Source organism: Odontesthes bonariensis, chromosome 13 (assembly GCF_027942865.1).
Source record: "Odontesthes bonariensis isolate fOdoBon6 chromosome 13, fOdoBon6.hap1, whole genome shotgun sequence".
Taxonomy (NCBI): Eukaryota; Metazoa; Chordata; class Actinopteri; order Atheriniformes; family Atherinopsidae; genus Odontesthes; species Odontesthes bonariensis.
Genome location: NC_134518.1, coordinates 20,777,455 through 20,795,569, shown reverse-complemented (window position 1 = coordinate 20,795,569; position 18,115 = coordinate 20,777,455). Strand labels below are relative to the sequence as shown.

General features: G+C 39.8%; 1 protein-coding gene and 1 non-coding gene across 2 annotated transcripts; one reads left to right on the top strand and one right to left on the bottom strand.

Moving 5' to 3' along the window:
- Positions 1 to 376: 376 nt before the first annotated feature.
- chrnb5b (cholinergic receptor, nicotinic, beta 5b) lies at positions 377 to 16,729 on the bottom strand. Its single transcript, XM_075480665.1, has 6 exons — positions 16,650 to 16,729; positions 8,566 to 8,711; positions 8,381 to 8,425; positions 7,819 to 7,928; positions 2,689 to 3,679; positions 377 to 532 (listed from the first exon to the last, which is right to left on the bottom strand). The coding sequence occupies exons 1-6, from the start codon at positions 16,699 to 16,701 to the stop codon at positions 377 to 379; spliced, it is 1,500 nt and encodes a 499-aa protein (XP_075336780.1). The 5' UTR covers positions 16,702 to 16,729.
- On the top strand, positions 904 to 985 carry trnas-uga (transfer RNA serine (anticodon UGA)). Its single transcript has one exon. It is a non-coding gene; the product is annotated as a tRNA-Ser (tRNA).
- Positions 16,730 to 18,115: the final 1,386 nt, after the last annotated feature.

Below are 18,115 nucleotides of genomic sequence, written 5' to 3'. Positions count from 1 at the left end.
ATTAGGTTTAATATAATTTGGTTGTTGTTTCCTTTAATGACAACAAAGCAATAACATGTATAGCATTTAGGGTTACAGTTTACTGTTCTTGGCTATCTTTTATGTTTCAGGTTGAGAGAAATAAACAGATTCCAGATGTAAAACTTGTGTGGAGCAGAGGAAGGCAAGTCATGTAGAGAACAAAGAAAGCCGAAGATCGAAAATGAGTAACTGGTGAAAGAGGGCTCAAGTGTATCATTATCATTTCCTGGTTGGGGTGCGGCGAGTGGTGGATGTGTAAGTTTCACGTGTTGAATTGTTACCAGAGCTGTATTTTCTGAAGAGAATAAAAGCAGATTTCTAAGTCAAATCATAATCACAGTTCAGGATTCAGGTGTCAGTTATTCTCCGTGTCATCAATAATGGGGGTGTTGTAACTCTGGAACAGAGGCTGCATGAAGAGGCCCAACGTACCGACCACACACACAAATACAAAGATCCACAAGAAGAGCCGGTCAATCACCATCGCCACGTATTTCCAGTCTTCAATGATCTGCAGAGAGACAGAAAAGTCACATCTTAAATTCTGTCACTGTATTGTTTACTCTCCTGAATATAAGGGATTATTATTCATATCTAACTATTTATTGTCTTAAATTACTGAACTTTGAAGTGGTACCAAAATGACTCAATCTCTGAATTGCTCTGATCAACCAGATTTGTCATTAAACTGCTTTGTATTTAGCCTATTAATGCTTAATGTAATTCCTAGAGTAAGAAAACAATAGCAAAACAAAGATAACAAAAAGTAATAAGTAACAAAAAGTTCTGATATTTGTCTTAGTTTACAAAAGAAGCATTTAAAGACCCAACGGAAAATTAAGATTCCAGAAGCATCAAAGGATGCTTGGTGCAAATATATCTGCTGCGATGGCCGAGTGATTAAGGCATTGGACTTGAAATCCAATGGGATGTTCCCACACAGGTTTGAACCCTGCTCGCAGCGTATTTCTCTCTGGGTGCTGGGATTGGCTGCCCACTGCAGAAGGCATCTTTTCATTGATTGTGACCCTGTTCAATAGGTGCCAAACTGGATGGGTCAAATGCAGAGAGTAATTCTGTGTGACTTGAAACTTCTCCTACAAACAGGATTAAAACTTGCTTCTCTCCCAATTATGCTGCTTCAATGTTGTCCTTAAAGGGATAGTTCGCCTCTTTTGACATGAAGCTGTATGACATCCCATATTAGCAATATCATTTATGAACATTTTCTTACCCCCTGCTGCGTCCTGTGAGCCGAGTTCAAGCCGAGTTTTGGCGTTGACGAAGGTAGTCCGGCTAGTTGGCTGGGGCTAAAAAAATAAAGCGTCTTGCTTCTTAAAACAATATGCGTTCAAAAGAGTAATACATTTGCATCACAAAATCGTCGATCTAGAAAATGTCAGACCTCACATCGCTTGGCGCTATTTTTGCCTCCCTTGATATCAATGCGTCCAGCCACCTAGCTATAGCCGCACCTGTTACGGTGTTTACTGCTCGGAAGCAGGGGACTGCTCGGTCAGCACTTCGGTCTGCACAGTTTACATTGGATGCATTGATATCAAGGGAGGCAAAAATAGCGTCAAGCGATGTGAGGTCTGACTTTTTCTAGATTTACGATTTTGTGATGCAAATGTATTACTCTTTTGAACGCATATTGTTTTGAGAAGCAAGACGCTTTATTTTTTTAGCCCCAGCCAACTAGCCAGACTACCTTCGTCAACGCCAAAACTCGGCTTGAACTCGGCTCACAGGACGCAGCAGGAGGTAAGAAAATGTTCATAAATGATATTGCTAATATGGGATGTCATACAGCTTCATGTCAAAAGAGGCGAACTATCCCTTTAACAAAAAATACGTAATATGAAAAATGGCCATCTCTTGCCTACACCAAGATACAACTTTGGAGATGTGGACAAGTGTACCTGTTACTTATCTATCCTTGTTTATTAGAGCTGCATATAGATAATTTTTGTCTCACTGAAATAAAACATTGAATTCATGCTTTTTTAGAATTTGGGAATTCAAGAATTTACAAACTAGCCCCATCTCAACTAACTGCCCTGCCTGCAGCCCACCACACTCTACCTTTGCTAATTCTAGGAAGTTTGATCTGCTACTCCAACGAGCGAGACATAGCGCTGGTTAATACTGTTAAAGTTTACGTTTTGTCAAGCGGGAGAAAAAAAACCTGCCTGTGCTTTCTTTGTATATCAGGGGAGTCAAAATTCAATGGGTTCGTTGTATTGAACAGTGTAATATGTATAAATTCACATTGAATTTATACAGTTTCAGAGCTTTGATTGTGAAACTGCTACATTTTGTGCCGTAGTTGTAGAATGAGCTGAGGGGGAAATGAATGTGCCCATTCTTTGGCAACTCTGAAGGTCTGTACATAATGTCATGTCATTCCTCGCAATATTTGCAGAGATAATTCAGTTTTAGAGTAATGGCCTGACCGATAGATCAACTTTACTATTCATAAAGCCACACAGCTAGTGTGTAAGTTTGTAAATGCTGGCATATTTATATGAAAATGTGTTTGTTTATGCTGCTCGACATGCTGGAAATATCTTTAAAAACAACAGTGTGATCGCAACATTAGCTGTTTGAAAAAACAAGCCGGTGGGTGTATACATGCATCTGTAGATACTTCTTCCAAACACTTACCCCTTCATCATCATCCTCACTCTTCATCTTCTCAGCAATGTACCGCACTCCATCCACTGCATCCTCCACATTAATGTTGCCCTTAAGTGTCATCCTCCTTCTGAAGTCTGTGTTCTCTGACAAGTCATTGATCCTCCAGCCGTAGCGTTTGGCTGACTCCTCATTGACAAAGAAGGACGAGGACGAATCCGCTACTCCTGATGAACTTCCAGTCCCACCTTCTGCTCCACACAACTTCTGATCTGAATACTTTTGCTTCTGGTGTTTTTTCCGGAATCGTTCACGGATGTTAGAACTTCCAGGTCGCCGCATGAACAGGAAAGAGGGGAGCCGGTACAAGAAGACACGTTTGACCCAGGGTGGCATGGTGTGTGTACTGGGGGACCGATGGTGCACATTGAGAACACAAACGCTGGTGACAATGGAAAAGGTGACCAGCACCATCGTAAACATTAGGTACTTCCCAATCAGAGGCACTGCTAAAGATGTGGGTGGCACTATCTTCGAGATAAGGAGTAAAAACACAGTCAGGGCCAAGAGCACAGAGATGCAAAGAGTCATCTTCTCACCACAGTCTGATGGAAGGTAGAACACAAGAATAGCTAGCGATGTGATGAGAATGCAGGGAATGATCAGGTTGATGGTGTAGAACAGAGGTTTTCTCTTGATAATAAAGTCATAGGTGATATCCAGGTATCTGATATCATTGGGGTCTTCATTCTTGCGTCCAGGCAGTGAAACAATATCCCACTCACCACTGGGTTTGAAATCATCACGGGAGGCATAGTCACTGAGGAGGATCAGATCAATCTCTGTGTGGTCGTAGGTCCAAGAACGAAACTTGAGGGTGCAGTTCTGCTGGTCGAAGGGGAAATCCCGCACTTCAATTTTGCAGGCCGATTTGTAGATTGCTGGTGGGAGCCAGGCGACCTCTCCATTGTTGGACACCACAGCGTTGGAGTAGAAGGAGACTTCATAGGTCCCATCAGCACTGAAGAAAATTAAGAGATCAAAAGAAACAGAAAAGTCAGGCACTATAAAAGTGGGACTCTATTTAAAAAAGCAGATTCCCTTGAAAATATTTCATGGACCACCTCTTGCCGGGCAGTCTCCACTCCATGCATTTCGTAACATGTGGCTGTTTTGGGTCCAATTACAGCTACAGGTGTAAGGCCAAAGAGCAACAGCATACAAATGCATAACCCTAACTGGGACTGATTCGCTAGCTCATAGCCAAGCAACCGATGAATGAGCCTGAATACTGATTAATACTGTTTGTCAAAAGTTGGTCAATTGATCTTATGCTTCATGATGCTGCTCATTGAGAGGATTCTGCCACACCTTCAACTTTGTCCAAGAGGAGCCACTGTGATATATGTCACTGATTAAAATATTCTATGATCTGCCACATTCATCTTTGTCTTGTGCAAGCTCTTTTTCTCAGTGAAGGTCATTTTGAGGGATTGCTGTCAGAGAGACAAAAATATATTTTTGTAGTAAACTGATTTATAATTCTGTGTTTGAAAAAAAAAATTCATGTGAAAACACTTTTGTATGCAAAGGGGTTCATGGTCAGCTCAATGACTGCAAGGTGCCAAAATCATGAGACTGCAAAAGAAGCCCAAATCATGAGCCCTACACACCCATGCTTGACTGTTGGTTAGAGGTGTTTGTGTTAATATGCTCTTCAGTTTTCACAAAAAAAATTATGCCATGCATAGTGACCTAACATTGCTACTTTGGTCTCATCTGTCCAAAGAAGACTGTTCCAGAAGTCTTGAGGCTTTATCCTGCCAACCCTTCCAAACAAGTAATACCTACTTAATCTAACTTGTGCTTTGCAGCCATCTGCTGGGGCAGCAACATCAGAGCCAGAGCTTCAAAGAAACAGAAAATGATAAAGAAGGCTGGGCCTGTCCTGGGGACTGCTCTGGGGCCCCCAGGGCTGACTGTATTAATGCTGCACAAGTTGATGAGCATAATGGAAAAAAATGCCCACCCTCTACACAACATAGTGATGAAAGAATGTGTGTTCAGACAGAGACTTCTTCAGCTCTGCTTCAACTGTGACTGTCTCCTCATGTTTATACATCTATTCATTCTGTTTCTATGCAGCAGAAGTCAGAAGCAGATCTCGAAGTAACCTGGGCCCTGTGTCCCTCCTCGGATAAAACCTCCAGAGTTCTCCTCTGCCGCACCTTTGTTTCCCTCTCGCCATACAACAGACACAGCTCTACACTGTTTGCTAATCCAGACATGGACACTCACCACTGATTACGTTGATTGCCACATCTCATAGTTTTCTTAATCTATTTAGCGTTTTATATCTTGTTAAAAATGAATATATATATATATATATATATATATTTACTTTCAACTTGTGTCTCTCTTTTGGTCGTGGTTTTTGAGCCAAGTCATGACGCCACGCAGAGTGGCACATGAGGTCATTCCTGCCAGCAGCAAAAACCATGAGTCCTTGTAAGTACTGCAACATTATAATTTTCCTCTGGGTTTAAAATTTTCATTTAATTTTAATTCTAGTTTATTTAAATATTTTTGTTATTGTACAGTCAAGAACTATCCTTTTGGACGCTCACTGAGGCCTGTAGAGTCTGAGATGTTGTTTTGATCAACTTCTTTCAGTATTTCACAGTCTGAACTTGGGATGAACTTGCTGGGATGCTAGGGAGATTAGCAACTGTCTTGAATGTTTTCCCCTTGTGAATAATCTTTTTCTCTGTAATGATCAACTCCAAATAGTTTGTAAATGGCGTTATAACTTCCCAGATTGATGGCAGCAACAGTTACTTCTCTAAGATCATTATGATGTCTTTCCTCCTTGGCATTATGTTAACACACACCTGAATTCTTCAGACCTGCAAACTGTCCTTACTTCTGCTTTTAAAGAAGCGCTGACACATGATGATAGATCAAGTGCATTAATTAGCAGCACCTGGCTGCTACTTACTGTCTCAGATCCGATGGGAGCAGTAAGAGTGCAACTAAAATTTTGTCATCATTTGCATTTTGACAAAATTTTGTTAAATGAAACCAAATGACCAAATTATTTATTTTCTATGGCTTGAAACAATACACTTTAAAATTAAAAGAAGGTGTACTTTCTTTTTCTACATAACTGTAATTCATGACTGTTGAAATATGTTGAACTGCAAACGTTGTACCTGTCATCTTAAAGGAAAAGCAGACACACAAGACAGCAAATTTGAAAGCAACTACTGACACACTTCAAATGTGCAAAGATTGACTTTTCTTCTTCACCTGTCCAAGGCGGCAGGCAATGTATTATAAATTAGTCTCCTATCAATTATGAAATAAGCCAGGAATCACACTTTGTCTCTAATGGTTTGGGGTTGCTGAATATACACAGGTTAATTAAAAATGCAGTGGCTCCACCTGCCTAGAGTGAATTCTGGTCTACCAGATTGAAGTCACAATCATCTGCCATCATTTTGCTTCCTATGCAATTCTGAATGTCCAATGTCATTCAGCTGACTAGCAGTGAGGTAGCACAGTTACATGCACAGCTGAGTTGAGCTACAGTTACAACTGGCCTTGGCGACCACTATCCTTTTGTACATGCAAAGGAGGGGAATCGACGCAGCAATGCAATGGACAGTGTGAGAAAACATCTAAGACAATATACTACTTCTAGCTTTCCCTGTGGGAGATCAATGTACATATAAGTATAGCTGAATTCATCACACAGACACTGTCTTTAAATTAATCGAAAGGTGATTTTGTCAGATGATTCTACGATAATAATAAAATCCGGATTTTCAACAGGTAATATGATTGTAAAAGCTTAATAAATTCAAGCCCTGTGATCTGGAGAGTGTCTCTATCCCCAGTCCAGATTTTTGCAAGTCTATCAAATTCAAATGAAAAGGTCACTCCTGGCCTAAGAGAGTTGTGAAAGCAGTCAAACAAAGTTCTTGAGTTTTTTTGCTTTATCAGCAGATAATGGCCTTAACGGTGAGGTGCAAAGCTCTATAGCAGCAAGGGAAGGGGTTGGAGTAGTGACACAAGCATTTCTTTGTGACATTTACATAAACTAAGGAAGCAGGGGCTTCTATTCTCAGCACATTTTTCATGGTGAAAATTAGTAGGTAATGTTACACAAAACTAGCAGATGGAAAAGAGACACAGGTGTTGACCTAAATGGGTGACAGACGAGGTGAGGTCCAAAAGCTTTCGTGTATGTCAGCAAACACTCCTGTGAATAGAGGCTGTGGAACTACTTCCTCCTTGACTGAACTTATTACAGCCCTGAGATTCTCATATTTTTCCCCATCTAGTCATTATATACAGCTGCAAGATTATTTCTATATATATACAAAATTTAAATATTATCATGTCATTATTTTGTACAGTACTGCTCAATGTGCAAAACTAAGCAAAGATTCACGTGCTGATAACTTTGGATATACTGTGTGGGAGTCAGCGTTTCTTTATCTGTATTGACACAGATTTTACATGAATAGTTAGATAATAACGTGGTCCAGCGAACAAAAATAGTTTTTCTTTGTGTTTGCATATTCAGCCCGATGAGCAGAGGTCAGAAACCCATCAGATGAGGCTAATATGGATATTTTAGTCATAGCTGAATTAAGAAGGTTTTTTAATAGTTTTTGGAGGCAAAAAAAGACGCAGCCAATGGAGGGGAATTTGCTCCAATGAAATAGTGAAACAGTAATTTTGTTGGCCACATGATGAGGATAGCAGTTATCAGACCAAAACTGGTCACTTTTCAGAGTAGGATTAGCAGGAAAAAAAACTTTCAGGCATATCTTAATCTCAGTCTCTACCAATCTCCCTTTATGTGCCTGTTTTTTTTATTTTTTATTACTGTTTAGCACTAAAACATAACTCATAATCACCAGACACTCTGCAGACACTCCAAACAGTGTTTTTGGAACTGATAATCCAAAAAGGTGGCAACTGGTGGGAAAAAGAGCAATAAGAGGAGAGTGGAAATAAGAGGATTGACTCACAAACCTTTTAGAAAGTGGGGCTTTTATAACTGTTTAAATTAAGTTGTACAAGCTTTCTTTCTGCACCTACAACACTCACACACAAACACACACATTGTCTGTTGTAAAGCCGACATACTTGTTATAGAGGACGATGTCTGGCAGCCAGATGTGTTGTGACGGGAGACGAATTTTCTTGATTCCCTCATACTCATCGGGATCCCACGTTAATCTGTAGTCATTCCATCCCTGATGTAAAAATACTTGAATAAATGAATACGTTCAAATTTCACAAACATATATACACATAACAACATCAATCATTAATAATGTTACAGCATATAAGGAAATGTATAAGAATAACATACCAAAAAAAATACATGAATTCAGTAACCATGTATAAACATACAGGTTTATCCCAGTAAACAATTGTTGAGTGCATTTTAAACTATCGTACACCAACATCTTTGGCTAACATGCCTCGAGCTAACCTCACAAGTGGACCAGCTATGTGTTTTTGCACATTTTTCAAAAAAACGCTGAACTGTCACAAAGCCAAATGCACGTTCAAGTGTCTGCGTGTATGTGTCTGTAAACTAGTACAACTCAGACACTTGCTTTGTCTCTTTGAGGCATTTCACACCAGCATACACTCACCCTGACAAAGAAAAAAGTTGACGAGAATGGGTATGAACACAAACCTGTGTGAGCCAACAGTTGGTGGTCATGATCTGCTCCCTCTCGTTCTGAAATAAAGACAAACACGGCTGCAGGATTCAGACAGCAACTGAACTCTCATTTGAAACAACAGTGTGTTTGCAAATTATTTGAGTGTAGAATATGGTGCACCATGTGTTGCATGTGGTGTGTTTGCGTACTTCCTTACCACATTGATCAGCTGGGCCAGAGATACCAGAATGTAAATGGTGACCTGCTGGCTGTTGTTAACAGCAGGTCTGATAAGCTTGTTGTAGCGCTCTGGTGACAATAAGTGATTCACTAGCCGCTCCTCCACCTCCGCACACAGGGCAGCTGCATTCATGCAAAAACACATATTATAATATTATAATACACATAGAAGTATAAGAAAAACAGTTGAAATTATACATTATGGAACAAATCTTGTCATATGTGTGTGTGATGTGAGTACAAGCCACCTTTATATACATTCAAATAGTAATATTTTTTGTTGTCTTTTTATATGATCCAACACTGTTTAGGCACATATCCATGTTATAATGAATTTGAAGGACTTAAAAACCATTCAAGTCAGTCTTCTAGTTGGACACTTTAAATAGCTTTGATGTCTTGAACAAGTGTCAACTCAGCACGATTCAGAATTAAAACAATCATACTTGATTTTAAGTTCTAACACCAAAATAATTGCAATTCTAATAAAAGTTTAACAGTATTTCTTTTGCTTGGGTAAAACAGTAATATAGCACATAGTTGACACCTCATGTGAGCTACTTTCATTTATTCTATGTCACAAGGTCATTAAAATATCTTCTGGTGATAGTGTAACCTTATTCTGTTGAATGTACTAACCAAAAAAAGTCACAATGTCACCCCACAGTGAAGCATGGTGGTGGCGGTATCGTGCTGTGGGGGGGGGGGGGGGGGGGGGGGTTTCACCAGCAGGGTTTTTGTTTTCTTAATTTATTTTCTTAAATTACATAGTTTTTGTTTATACCCATTTGGAATATTCATTTCAGATTTCTTTGAATACAATCCCCAAAATATCTACATTACAGGTTATAATTACAAAAAAATATGAAAAACATCAGTTAGAGGTGAATATTTTGACAAGCCACAGTATTTCAGAAATGATTCATTCACTTTTGCTGTTTATTGAATACATATTTTTTCTGCACAAGTCTGCTTTCTTAAATCACCATCAATTTGCAATTTTTAGAATTTTAATGGTCATGTTTTCACACACCCTGACTACTGCAGAACCCCTCACAAGTGCATCTGGTTGAGAATAACTTGAATTGGCTATTTGTTCACTGACCTAACGTAGAATCTTATTTGTGTCCAACTTATTTAGGTCTGATTTCTGTTATAATTCGATGTTCTCTAAAAATGACAGAAAGCTGCCAGTGTCCTCCTATAAGGTCAGTGCAGCCAGTCTTCAGTCAGCACTCTGTTAGCTGACATATTGGTGAATCCTGTTTACATAAATGGGGTTAAAATGAGGACAATAGCAGATGCGCACACCCACACCTCAGACTCTGATAGATGAAGCAATGTTAAAATCTCGTGTTGTGTACTCTGACCTATGGTGTGATGTCGTGATGAAGCTTGCTGAAGGTACTCAGCTGTGATGAGTGTGTAATGAAAGCAATGAAATTAAGGTTGTATTTAGTGACAGTCCAACTCACAGCGCACGCACACACATCATACACCTATCTACTTCCCACGCATCTCATCGTATACGCCGTACATGCAATGTCTAGTTCGTGTGACAATAAAGGGTCACTTTGTAAAAAAAAACAGACATGCAAGAGACTGCCGATGAAGGGCTCCTTTGACCGTGACCTACACAAAACAATATATGACTGAGTAAGAGAGCTTCACATACAGCAAGTGAGTTAAAAAACTTCCATTGATAGATTTCGAAAATAAATATTCAATTTGAACTAGATGAGCCATCATTACCTCATTAACTAGTTGTCATACTCTACTGTCCACTACAATCTCATTATATTCTCCTTTGCTCCTAAACAAACAGACACTTGGTCTTGTGTCTCACACCTGTTCCTTTGCTTGCTGGTTGCTTGGTTTCTTGAAGGCCTGTGTTATAGCTTTGTGCTGCTTTGGCTACATGAGTAAACTCTGATTTACATAACTGCTATGCTTCCCTGTTCGGACGACTGCATGAACTGAAGGCTGACCAGATAGATAAGATAGCCGTTGATTTAGTTTTATTAGAGTTTTAACCCGGACTAAGAGATCTGAACACATCACAGCAGTTTTAAAATCTTTACTCTGGCTTCCAGTCAGTCACAGAATAGATTTTAAAAGCCTGCTGATGGTTTACAAATCCCAAAACGGTTTAGGCTCAAAATATATCTGTGAATATAAACCTAGCAGAGCTCTTAGATCCAAGGACTCAGGCCAGCTGGTCCAGTCCAGAGTCCAGACAAAACATGGAGAAGCAGCATTTAACTGTTATGCTGCTAACAAGTGGAACAAACTGCCAGTGGAGATTAAACTTTCACCAAATGTAGACATTTTTAAATCCAGGTTAAAAACATTTCTTTTCTCATGTGTCTATGCATGAAATCTGGACGATATATTTTAATTTATCTTTGCCTGTTTTTAAATTCATTTAAATTATTTTATTTGTTTCTCTTTATATTCTTTTGTGTATTTTTAATGCTTCTTACACTCCCTGCTGCAATGCTTTTATTTCATGTGAAGCACTTTGAATTGTTTTGTATATGAAATGTGCTATACAAATAAATTTGATTTGATTTGATTTAATTATCACAAATTATGTAATTAGGATTAATATTCGAAGTGGCGTCTTTTCTCTAGAGCGATCATCCAAGGCTTTGCCAGACCACAAAGAGACAAAAATAAGAATGAGGCCTCTGTTTACCAGGCCGATCCAAAATTTTCTTCAGATCATTATAAGAGTAAACAACAAGAGTAACGACAAAAACAACCAAAACAAAAGGTTGATAGACTTTGGGGAATGGTGTATCGCAACTTTAATATATGTTCCCTAATTCCAGTAATAAAGATCAACATTGTCACCACGAGATACTTATATATCTTAGTCAAGAGTTTATACTGAAATAGCTGTGCAAACACTTCTGAACTGCCATGCAAAGTTGTGCGCTTCACGCTTTGAATATTGTGTGTTTCAGCTCTGCTCTTGCAATGGTATAGAAGCATTTACTCATGATAGCTCTAAGCCATGTCAGGAGAAAACTGAAAATGAGTGGTGCCGAGCTTTGAAAAGACAGGGTGCGCTCTTAACATGGTCATTCTACATTAACCTCCAACAAGCCTCCATCTGAAGAGGAGACAGGAGATGAGTGTAATGTCAGAGCATCTGTGTGATGACGATATACCCTGAGGAGTAAACTTCCTCATAGGTACAAAGATCTGCCCGTCAGGATTAGACAGAGACATGCACAAGGAGAAGAGAACAACAGACAAACACACCACCATAAAAACATATGACACAGGACAAATTCCATGATTAGTATAATCATCTGTTAAGATTAAATAGGATCACATCACATCATGATGATGAGAATGACAGTGATTTACAAGTTTGGTTAATGGGATTGGAGCCTGGCAACAATTAATTATCTCTACATGCCATAACTATACATACTGCTGCGTGTCGGTATGCTGCTTTCCTGTTGTCATTTACAGCAACTGGTTTTAGGATTTTGGTAACCTGGGGATTAAAACCCCCACCGTCTTTAAATCCTGTTGGTTGAACAAGTTTTTTTTTTTTTTTCTGTATTATTTCTCACTGTGCTTTCGTTAGGTGGATTATGACCTCTTACAGAGCAAGAATCATTAAGCCCCAAAACAATGAAAAACAAATGGCAGACCACAGAACACTATTTAAGGAACCTGAATGCTTGGATACTGAATTGTTATTGGTATCTATGCTGTTAAAATGAAATAAAAGGATGGAGAAACATATCTACATTGACCTTTGACAAAAGGATCAATCCACTAGTTTTAGGCTTTATGATCAGTTTATTCATCAGGGGGTATTTCAGTCAGTTTGTGAAACAGTTGTCTCATGTCATCTGTGGCTGACCCTGCATAAAATTTACCAGGCAAGGGGAGCCAAAACAAAACAGCAGGAGACTAAATTATGGGGAATTTAGGAACTGCTGTTGTTGGAACTGCTTTGATCCATAAAAGCTTGCTAAAATCTGGATTTATCGGCCTCTGTTTAAATCTGTCAAATTTCAAAGAAATGCATACAAAATCTTTGCAGAGCGAATGATACTTGGGTGTCTGACATAGCTGAAGTGTTTATTGGTTTGTTTCTAGTTCCGCTTTATTTAGATTCACAAAGGCCAGGAAACTTTCAAATCAAAGCTTATTTAAGCCATCTCAAAGTAAGCTTAAACCCAATGACTAAATTTCACTTTCAAAAATCATATCTCTTCAGATTATGGAAACATGTTTGTTTCAGTGCAAACCTTGACTCTCCAACTTTAATGTATCCTACATTAGTTGGAACACTTTTTTGTCATACATCCACCCATACATTTTCTGCCACTTATCCAGCAAGGGCAACAGTCTGAGCAGAGATTCACAGCCACCTGCTCCACCTCTTCAAGGGGAATAACGAGGTGTCCCCAAACCAGCCAAGAGATATAATCTCTCCAGCAAGTCCTGGGTCTCCCCCAAGGCCGGACACATCTGAGAAACTTCTCCTAAAGGGCAGCCTGACCAGAGGCAAGAACATCCCCAACTGGTTCCTTTCAATGTGGAGGAAAAGCAACTCTATTTGATGGATCTCCTACACTTTTCAGTTTATTCCAGTTTATTTCAACGTGTGCTCACGGTCTCATTTGTTTGGTCATTGTTAACGGCTTATGACTGTAGGTTATGGCCGGAACGTAGATCAACTGATAAATCAACAGTTTTGCCTTTCAGCTCAGTTTTCTCTTCCTCGCAACAGGCTGATGGAGCTCTCAGGTTGTAAGGGACCAAATGGCCCGTGACAAAGGGCCCAGTACCCCATTCTTCTGAAGCACCACCCACAAAACACCACGAGCAACATGGCCATACAACATCAGGTGTACTAATTATCATGAAAGACTGGTACAAAAAACTCCCCCACACTATCCAGTATGCGATTGAAAATAAAAAGCTGGACTAGAGCTCCATGACCAGTAAGAACACCACACTGTTTATCCTGAATTTGAAGTTCTAACATCATCATTCATTCACTTGTTGTCCATTAACTTTTCAGTGAAGAAGCATTTGCGTAATGCTGACCAATCAGTAATATCCTAATCTATGTACTGTAAACATGCTCTAAAGAGTTTTGCACAAAAAATCGCAGTTAAGAGGTTGCTGTGTAACGATTAAATAAATGTAAGTTACGTTACACATACATTGTAATGGTCAGGGCTTGGAAAGTGGCTCCACCAAATGCTGGTGTCTCCAGCCTTTGCCTTTCCAAGACTGCTCTATGCCTGAGTGAAATGGGAGAAGTCGTTTTGACTTAAAAAATGTAAAAGGGACAGTATAAAAATAAACACAGCACAAATTTCACAAACTGGGAAAGACAGCTGACTTGATGCGACCACCAATACGAAGTGACGTCACTTAAGACGTCAAGTGTAGAAAGCATGGAATGATGTAAGGCGCAAACTTTGACGGCAAATGCTAAAACAGGAGCTGAGGCTAAAATGAGATGTGTATGAGGCTGACGTAAGTCGAGTTGAGTCATTGGGGAGTCTACCAGCAGGTCTCATCACACATGTATGCACACCTACACACACACACGCTCCTGTCCGCCTCACTGCACTCTCCACACCTCAATAATTCATGGCCGCTAAAATAAAAATACCATCATCTCTGATGTACAGAGACTCAAACATAATTACAGATTATTCTCCAAGTCATTCCCACCCACATAAAATCAACACAGTCCCCATCAGAACACATAAACAATGTAAAACTAAATAAAAAAAACAGACATCAGATATAAGGATGATCTATGTGATAAATCCAGAATCCAGACAGAAAAAAAACCACTCAGATTATGCATCCTGTTGGTTTCTCTTTAGGACACTGAATTATTCAGTGCATTACCATCTGTGGCGGACAAAAACAAATCAGGCTTCAGCTGTCTTCGGCTTTACTCAGTACACTGCCCTAATCTGTCATGCTATCAAAGACACTCGTGACATTCATATGCATCCATATGTGGTCAATTTCCAATGAGACATTTAAAATTAGGATGAAAATGAACAAGAAAGATTTTCCTGTTCCCATTATATAATGAGGATTCTGTTGGTTTCTGAGGTTTTGTGAGGATAAAACTTAACAATGATGATTTTATCTTATCTGTCACAACCTCTCCCATGACACTCCCTGTCCTGCCTTGCTCTTTAATTTGAGGACTAGCAGGAACAAAGGAGAAACAATGGATTCAAGAAAAGTGGCTTTTCTCAGTGTTTTGTTCCCACAGTGTCACTTTTGACTGCTGCTCAGGTTTGCACTGCCTGATTCAGTCTCTCATGTTTGCAAAGAGCATGAATTGCTCAATTCATCTGCCTGCGTCTCTCCCTCAAAGAGCAGCATCCGAGCAAGTTTTCCAAGACAATGACTAATGGTCTACTACGACGTGTTGACTCACCGATGCTGGGCCCTGTTGCTCTGTGGTTAAAAAGCAAGTTGTTTTTAAACTCAAGAGAAACAGCAACTTTTGAGTAAACCTGTGACAAAATGCTACATATTTCTCCCCACCCACATATGAAGTCATGAAAAATGGAGATAGTTTGAGATGTTGTCATGCACTTGCAAGTATCGAATGACAAAAGCAACGCACAACTACATTTAAAACAACATGCAGTATGCAGCTCACACTGAGAAAGACAAAGCACAAGGGACAGAAAAAAGGCACAATATAGAAATCACTATGTCAGAAAATTACAAATAAATGATAATGAGTTGGTTTGAATTGAATGATAACAAACTGGATGTAAGTATGATAAATCAATTGAATTGGACTGCATATAACTAAATTTGTATGTTTACTTTCTCTTTTAAGCGCTTTGAGATTGTTTGCTGTAAATTGCTGCTATGTGGTTGAATTCAACTGAATTAAACTGAATCTGACTGTAATCTTCTTCATTTTCTACCAGCCAATTCAAATCCTGGCTTGATTCTACTTCAAAAAGCCTGGAAATCCATTTCCTGTACAAATGTCCATCTGTGTCTGAGACACAGGGGGAAAAAAAGGTTTTCAAAAGTATTATTGCCAGATTAAAAAACTAATAAAGAATGAATAAACTTGCGTACATTGTATCTATCGTAGAAAGTTTGCCCTGTTTTCCTGTGTTGAACATAGATCCCATTTCAGAACCATGGACAACTCCTGGAAAAGATTCAGCTCTTAATTCATTTCATTTGAACGGCAGGGGGATGTGGTGATTAGCACCTTACACCAAGAATATTCCTAGTTCCACTCTTAGCTGGGGCCATTCTGGTTGGAGTTTCCATGTTCTCCCTGTGCGTATGTGGCTCTCTCTGGGTACTCCGGCTTCCTCTCACCATCCAAAAACATGCACATCAGGTTAAATTGGTAACTCTAAATAAACCCTAAGTGTGAGTGTGAGCGTGGATGGTTGTTTGTCTCGTTTGTCTCTATGTCGCCCTGTGATGGGCTGGCGACCTGTCCAGAGTGTACACTGCTTCTGCCCAATGACAGCTGGGATGGGCTCCAGCCATTCAGATTCTTACCATGCAGCTGCTTAATGGGCGAAAACAAGAACACAATAAACAATAAATTTGTCTTTATCAAATTTCCGACCAATACAAAAACTCATTATATTAGGACGAGGGTTTGTTGTTTAAAGAGGAGCCAGTTGATTGAGGCTTATTAAAATCACGTGCTTTAATGTCTGACGCAATAAAACGCTACTACTGATCCCCACTGGCCTGCTTCCCAGCGTCCGATACACTGTGTGTAAGGCAGAAATATGCACGGCATAAATGGTTCCCACACACACAGAAAAAAGAAAGAATTACACATTGCTTAAAGTTCTGTAAAAAAAAAAAAAGTAATATATGGCGTTTTTGGCAGCAAAACAAATTACTTGTCGGACCTAATTAACTGATTAGCATGGAGTCAAGAAAGAGTGATGGCATTTTACAACGGACAACTAAAGATAGTTCAATGAAAGCGCCATACACAAAGTAGAAGCCCCCTGTCCCATTCCGGGAGCATTTGAAAATATTACTCACTTGCCACGGTGAGAACCAGGACAGCCAACGCTGTTTTCACCGGGACTGCCATCGCTTCCTCCCCTCCAGTGCGACACACACGAAAACTTACAGATGGAGGGTCTGCCGCGTTTCCTTCTTTTTTGCGCTCGATTTGTAGGAGTAACGTGGGAAACAACAAGAAAAAGACTGGAGGAATTAAAGTGGTTTCATTGCGAGAGACTCCGTAGACGACCGCCGGTAGTTGAAGGCTGGAGGCATGGAGAGGAGTGCAGACTGTTGACTGAGCCGAGAGATGCAGAGGTTGGATGCTTTCTGCAAGAGCGCACCGACTCCACCGCTGGTCCTGGTGCTGTGATTGCGCGAAGCGGAAACCGGCAGAGGAGGTCAGATTCTCCTTAATTCTTCTTGAGCGATGCAAACAACGCCTTCCTGGGAAATATGAGTTTAAGGTTGGTGGGGATACTGCTATCCTGTTATCGCCAAAGCGGCCATTCTTCAGATCAAAGATTTAAGCGCACAGGTCCTCTCATTGCCCTTGCTGCCCAGCGCGCTCCCCGGCGTCAGTTTCACTCTCCGCCGTCTTGATCGACACAGTTTGAAGTGCGTGACAAAAAACAGGAAGCGATTACAGTCAGAGATCCCACAGGGATGCCCTTTAACACCAAGGAGTCACTTAACCAACCTAATCTCCTTCGATTAAATTTGCTTTTCCTCACTAGAGTTTTCCTTTTAAGTTTTAATCAAAATGCTCATTTATGAGACCTTAAAAGTTGCCTTTGTTATATTGTTATCTTATAAAAGAAAATATTTAATCTTAAGTGTTTTTTTAAATCGATTAATTATGAAAATGTACAGTCAATAATTCAGAAACTGAAGGAGCTTGTTAGCAGCGAAATGAAGAACTTGTTCTGTATCAGTGCAGTACAGGCTGATGGCTTCCCCAATGTGATAGGACATGGGGAGTGGAGGCTTAGGGTCATGACATTTTGCGCAGGCCACATGAAAATCTTTGGATTCAAACAATATGTCGTTTGAAATAATAGACCAGTAATTCAGAGAATAAGATATCGCGTTGATTATAGAGGCTATGTGTCCACTGATTCCCTCTATATGTCCACAAGGTAACAGTAAGCTACAGGAGATCGGAAAAGATCACGAGCAGATACAGGGAGAAAGAAAAAAGACAGTATTGTTTAAACAAAAACAAAACTCAGATTTGAATATGAACTGCAGGAGTGATACACAAAGCAGCAGCAAAGCAGATAAATACCAATCAGCTGTTATGATTCAAACACAGAGTAATAGTGACAATAAACAACAGCCAGAACCAAATAGTTCTTTGCCTGTCAACAAATGTCCATAAGCAGCAACCAAGATTTGTTTCACTTCGTAACATACATCAACAAGGGACGCAATCTGAAGCGACACCTATTGTCACACGCTCATGATGTATGAGTGAGCGCACATACATGTGTGTGAACACA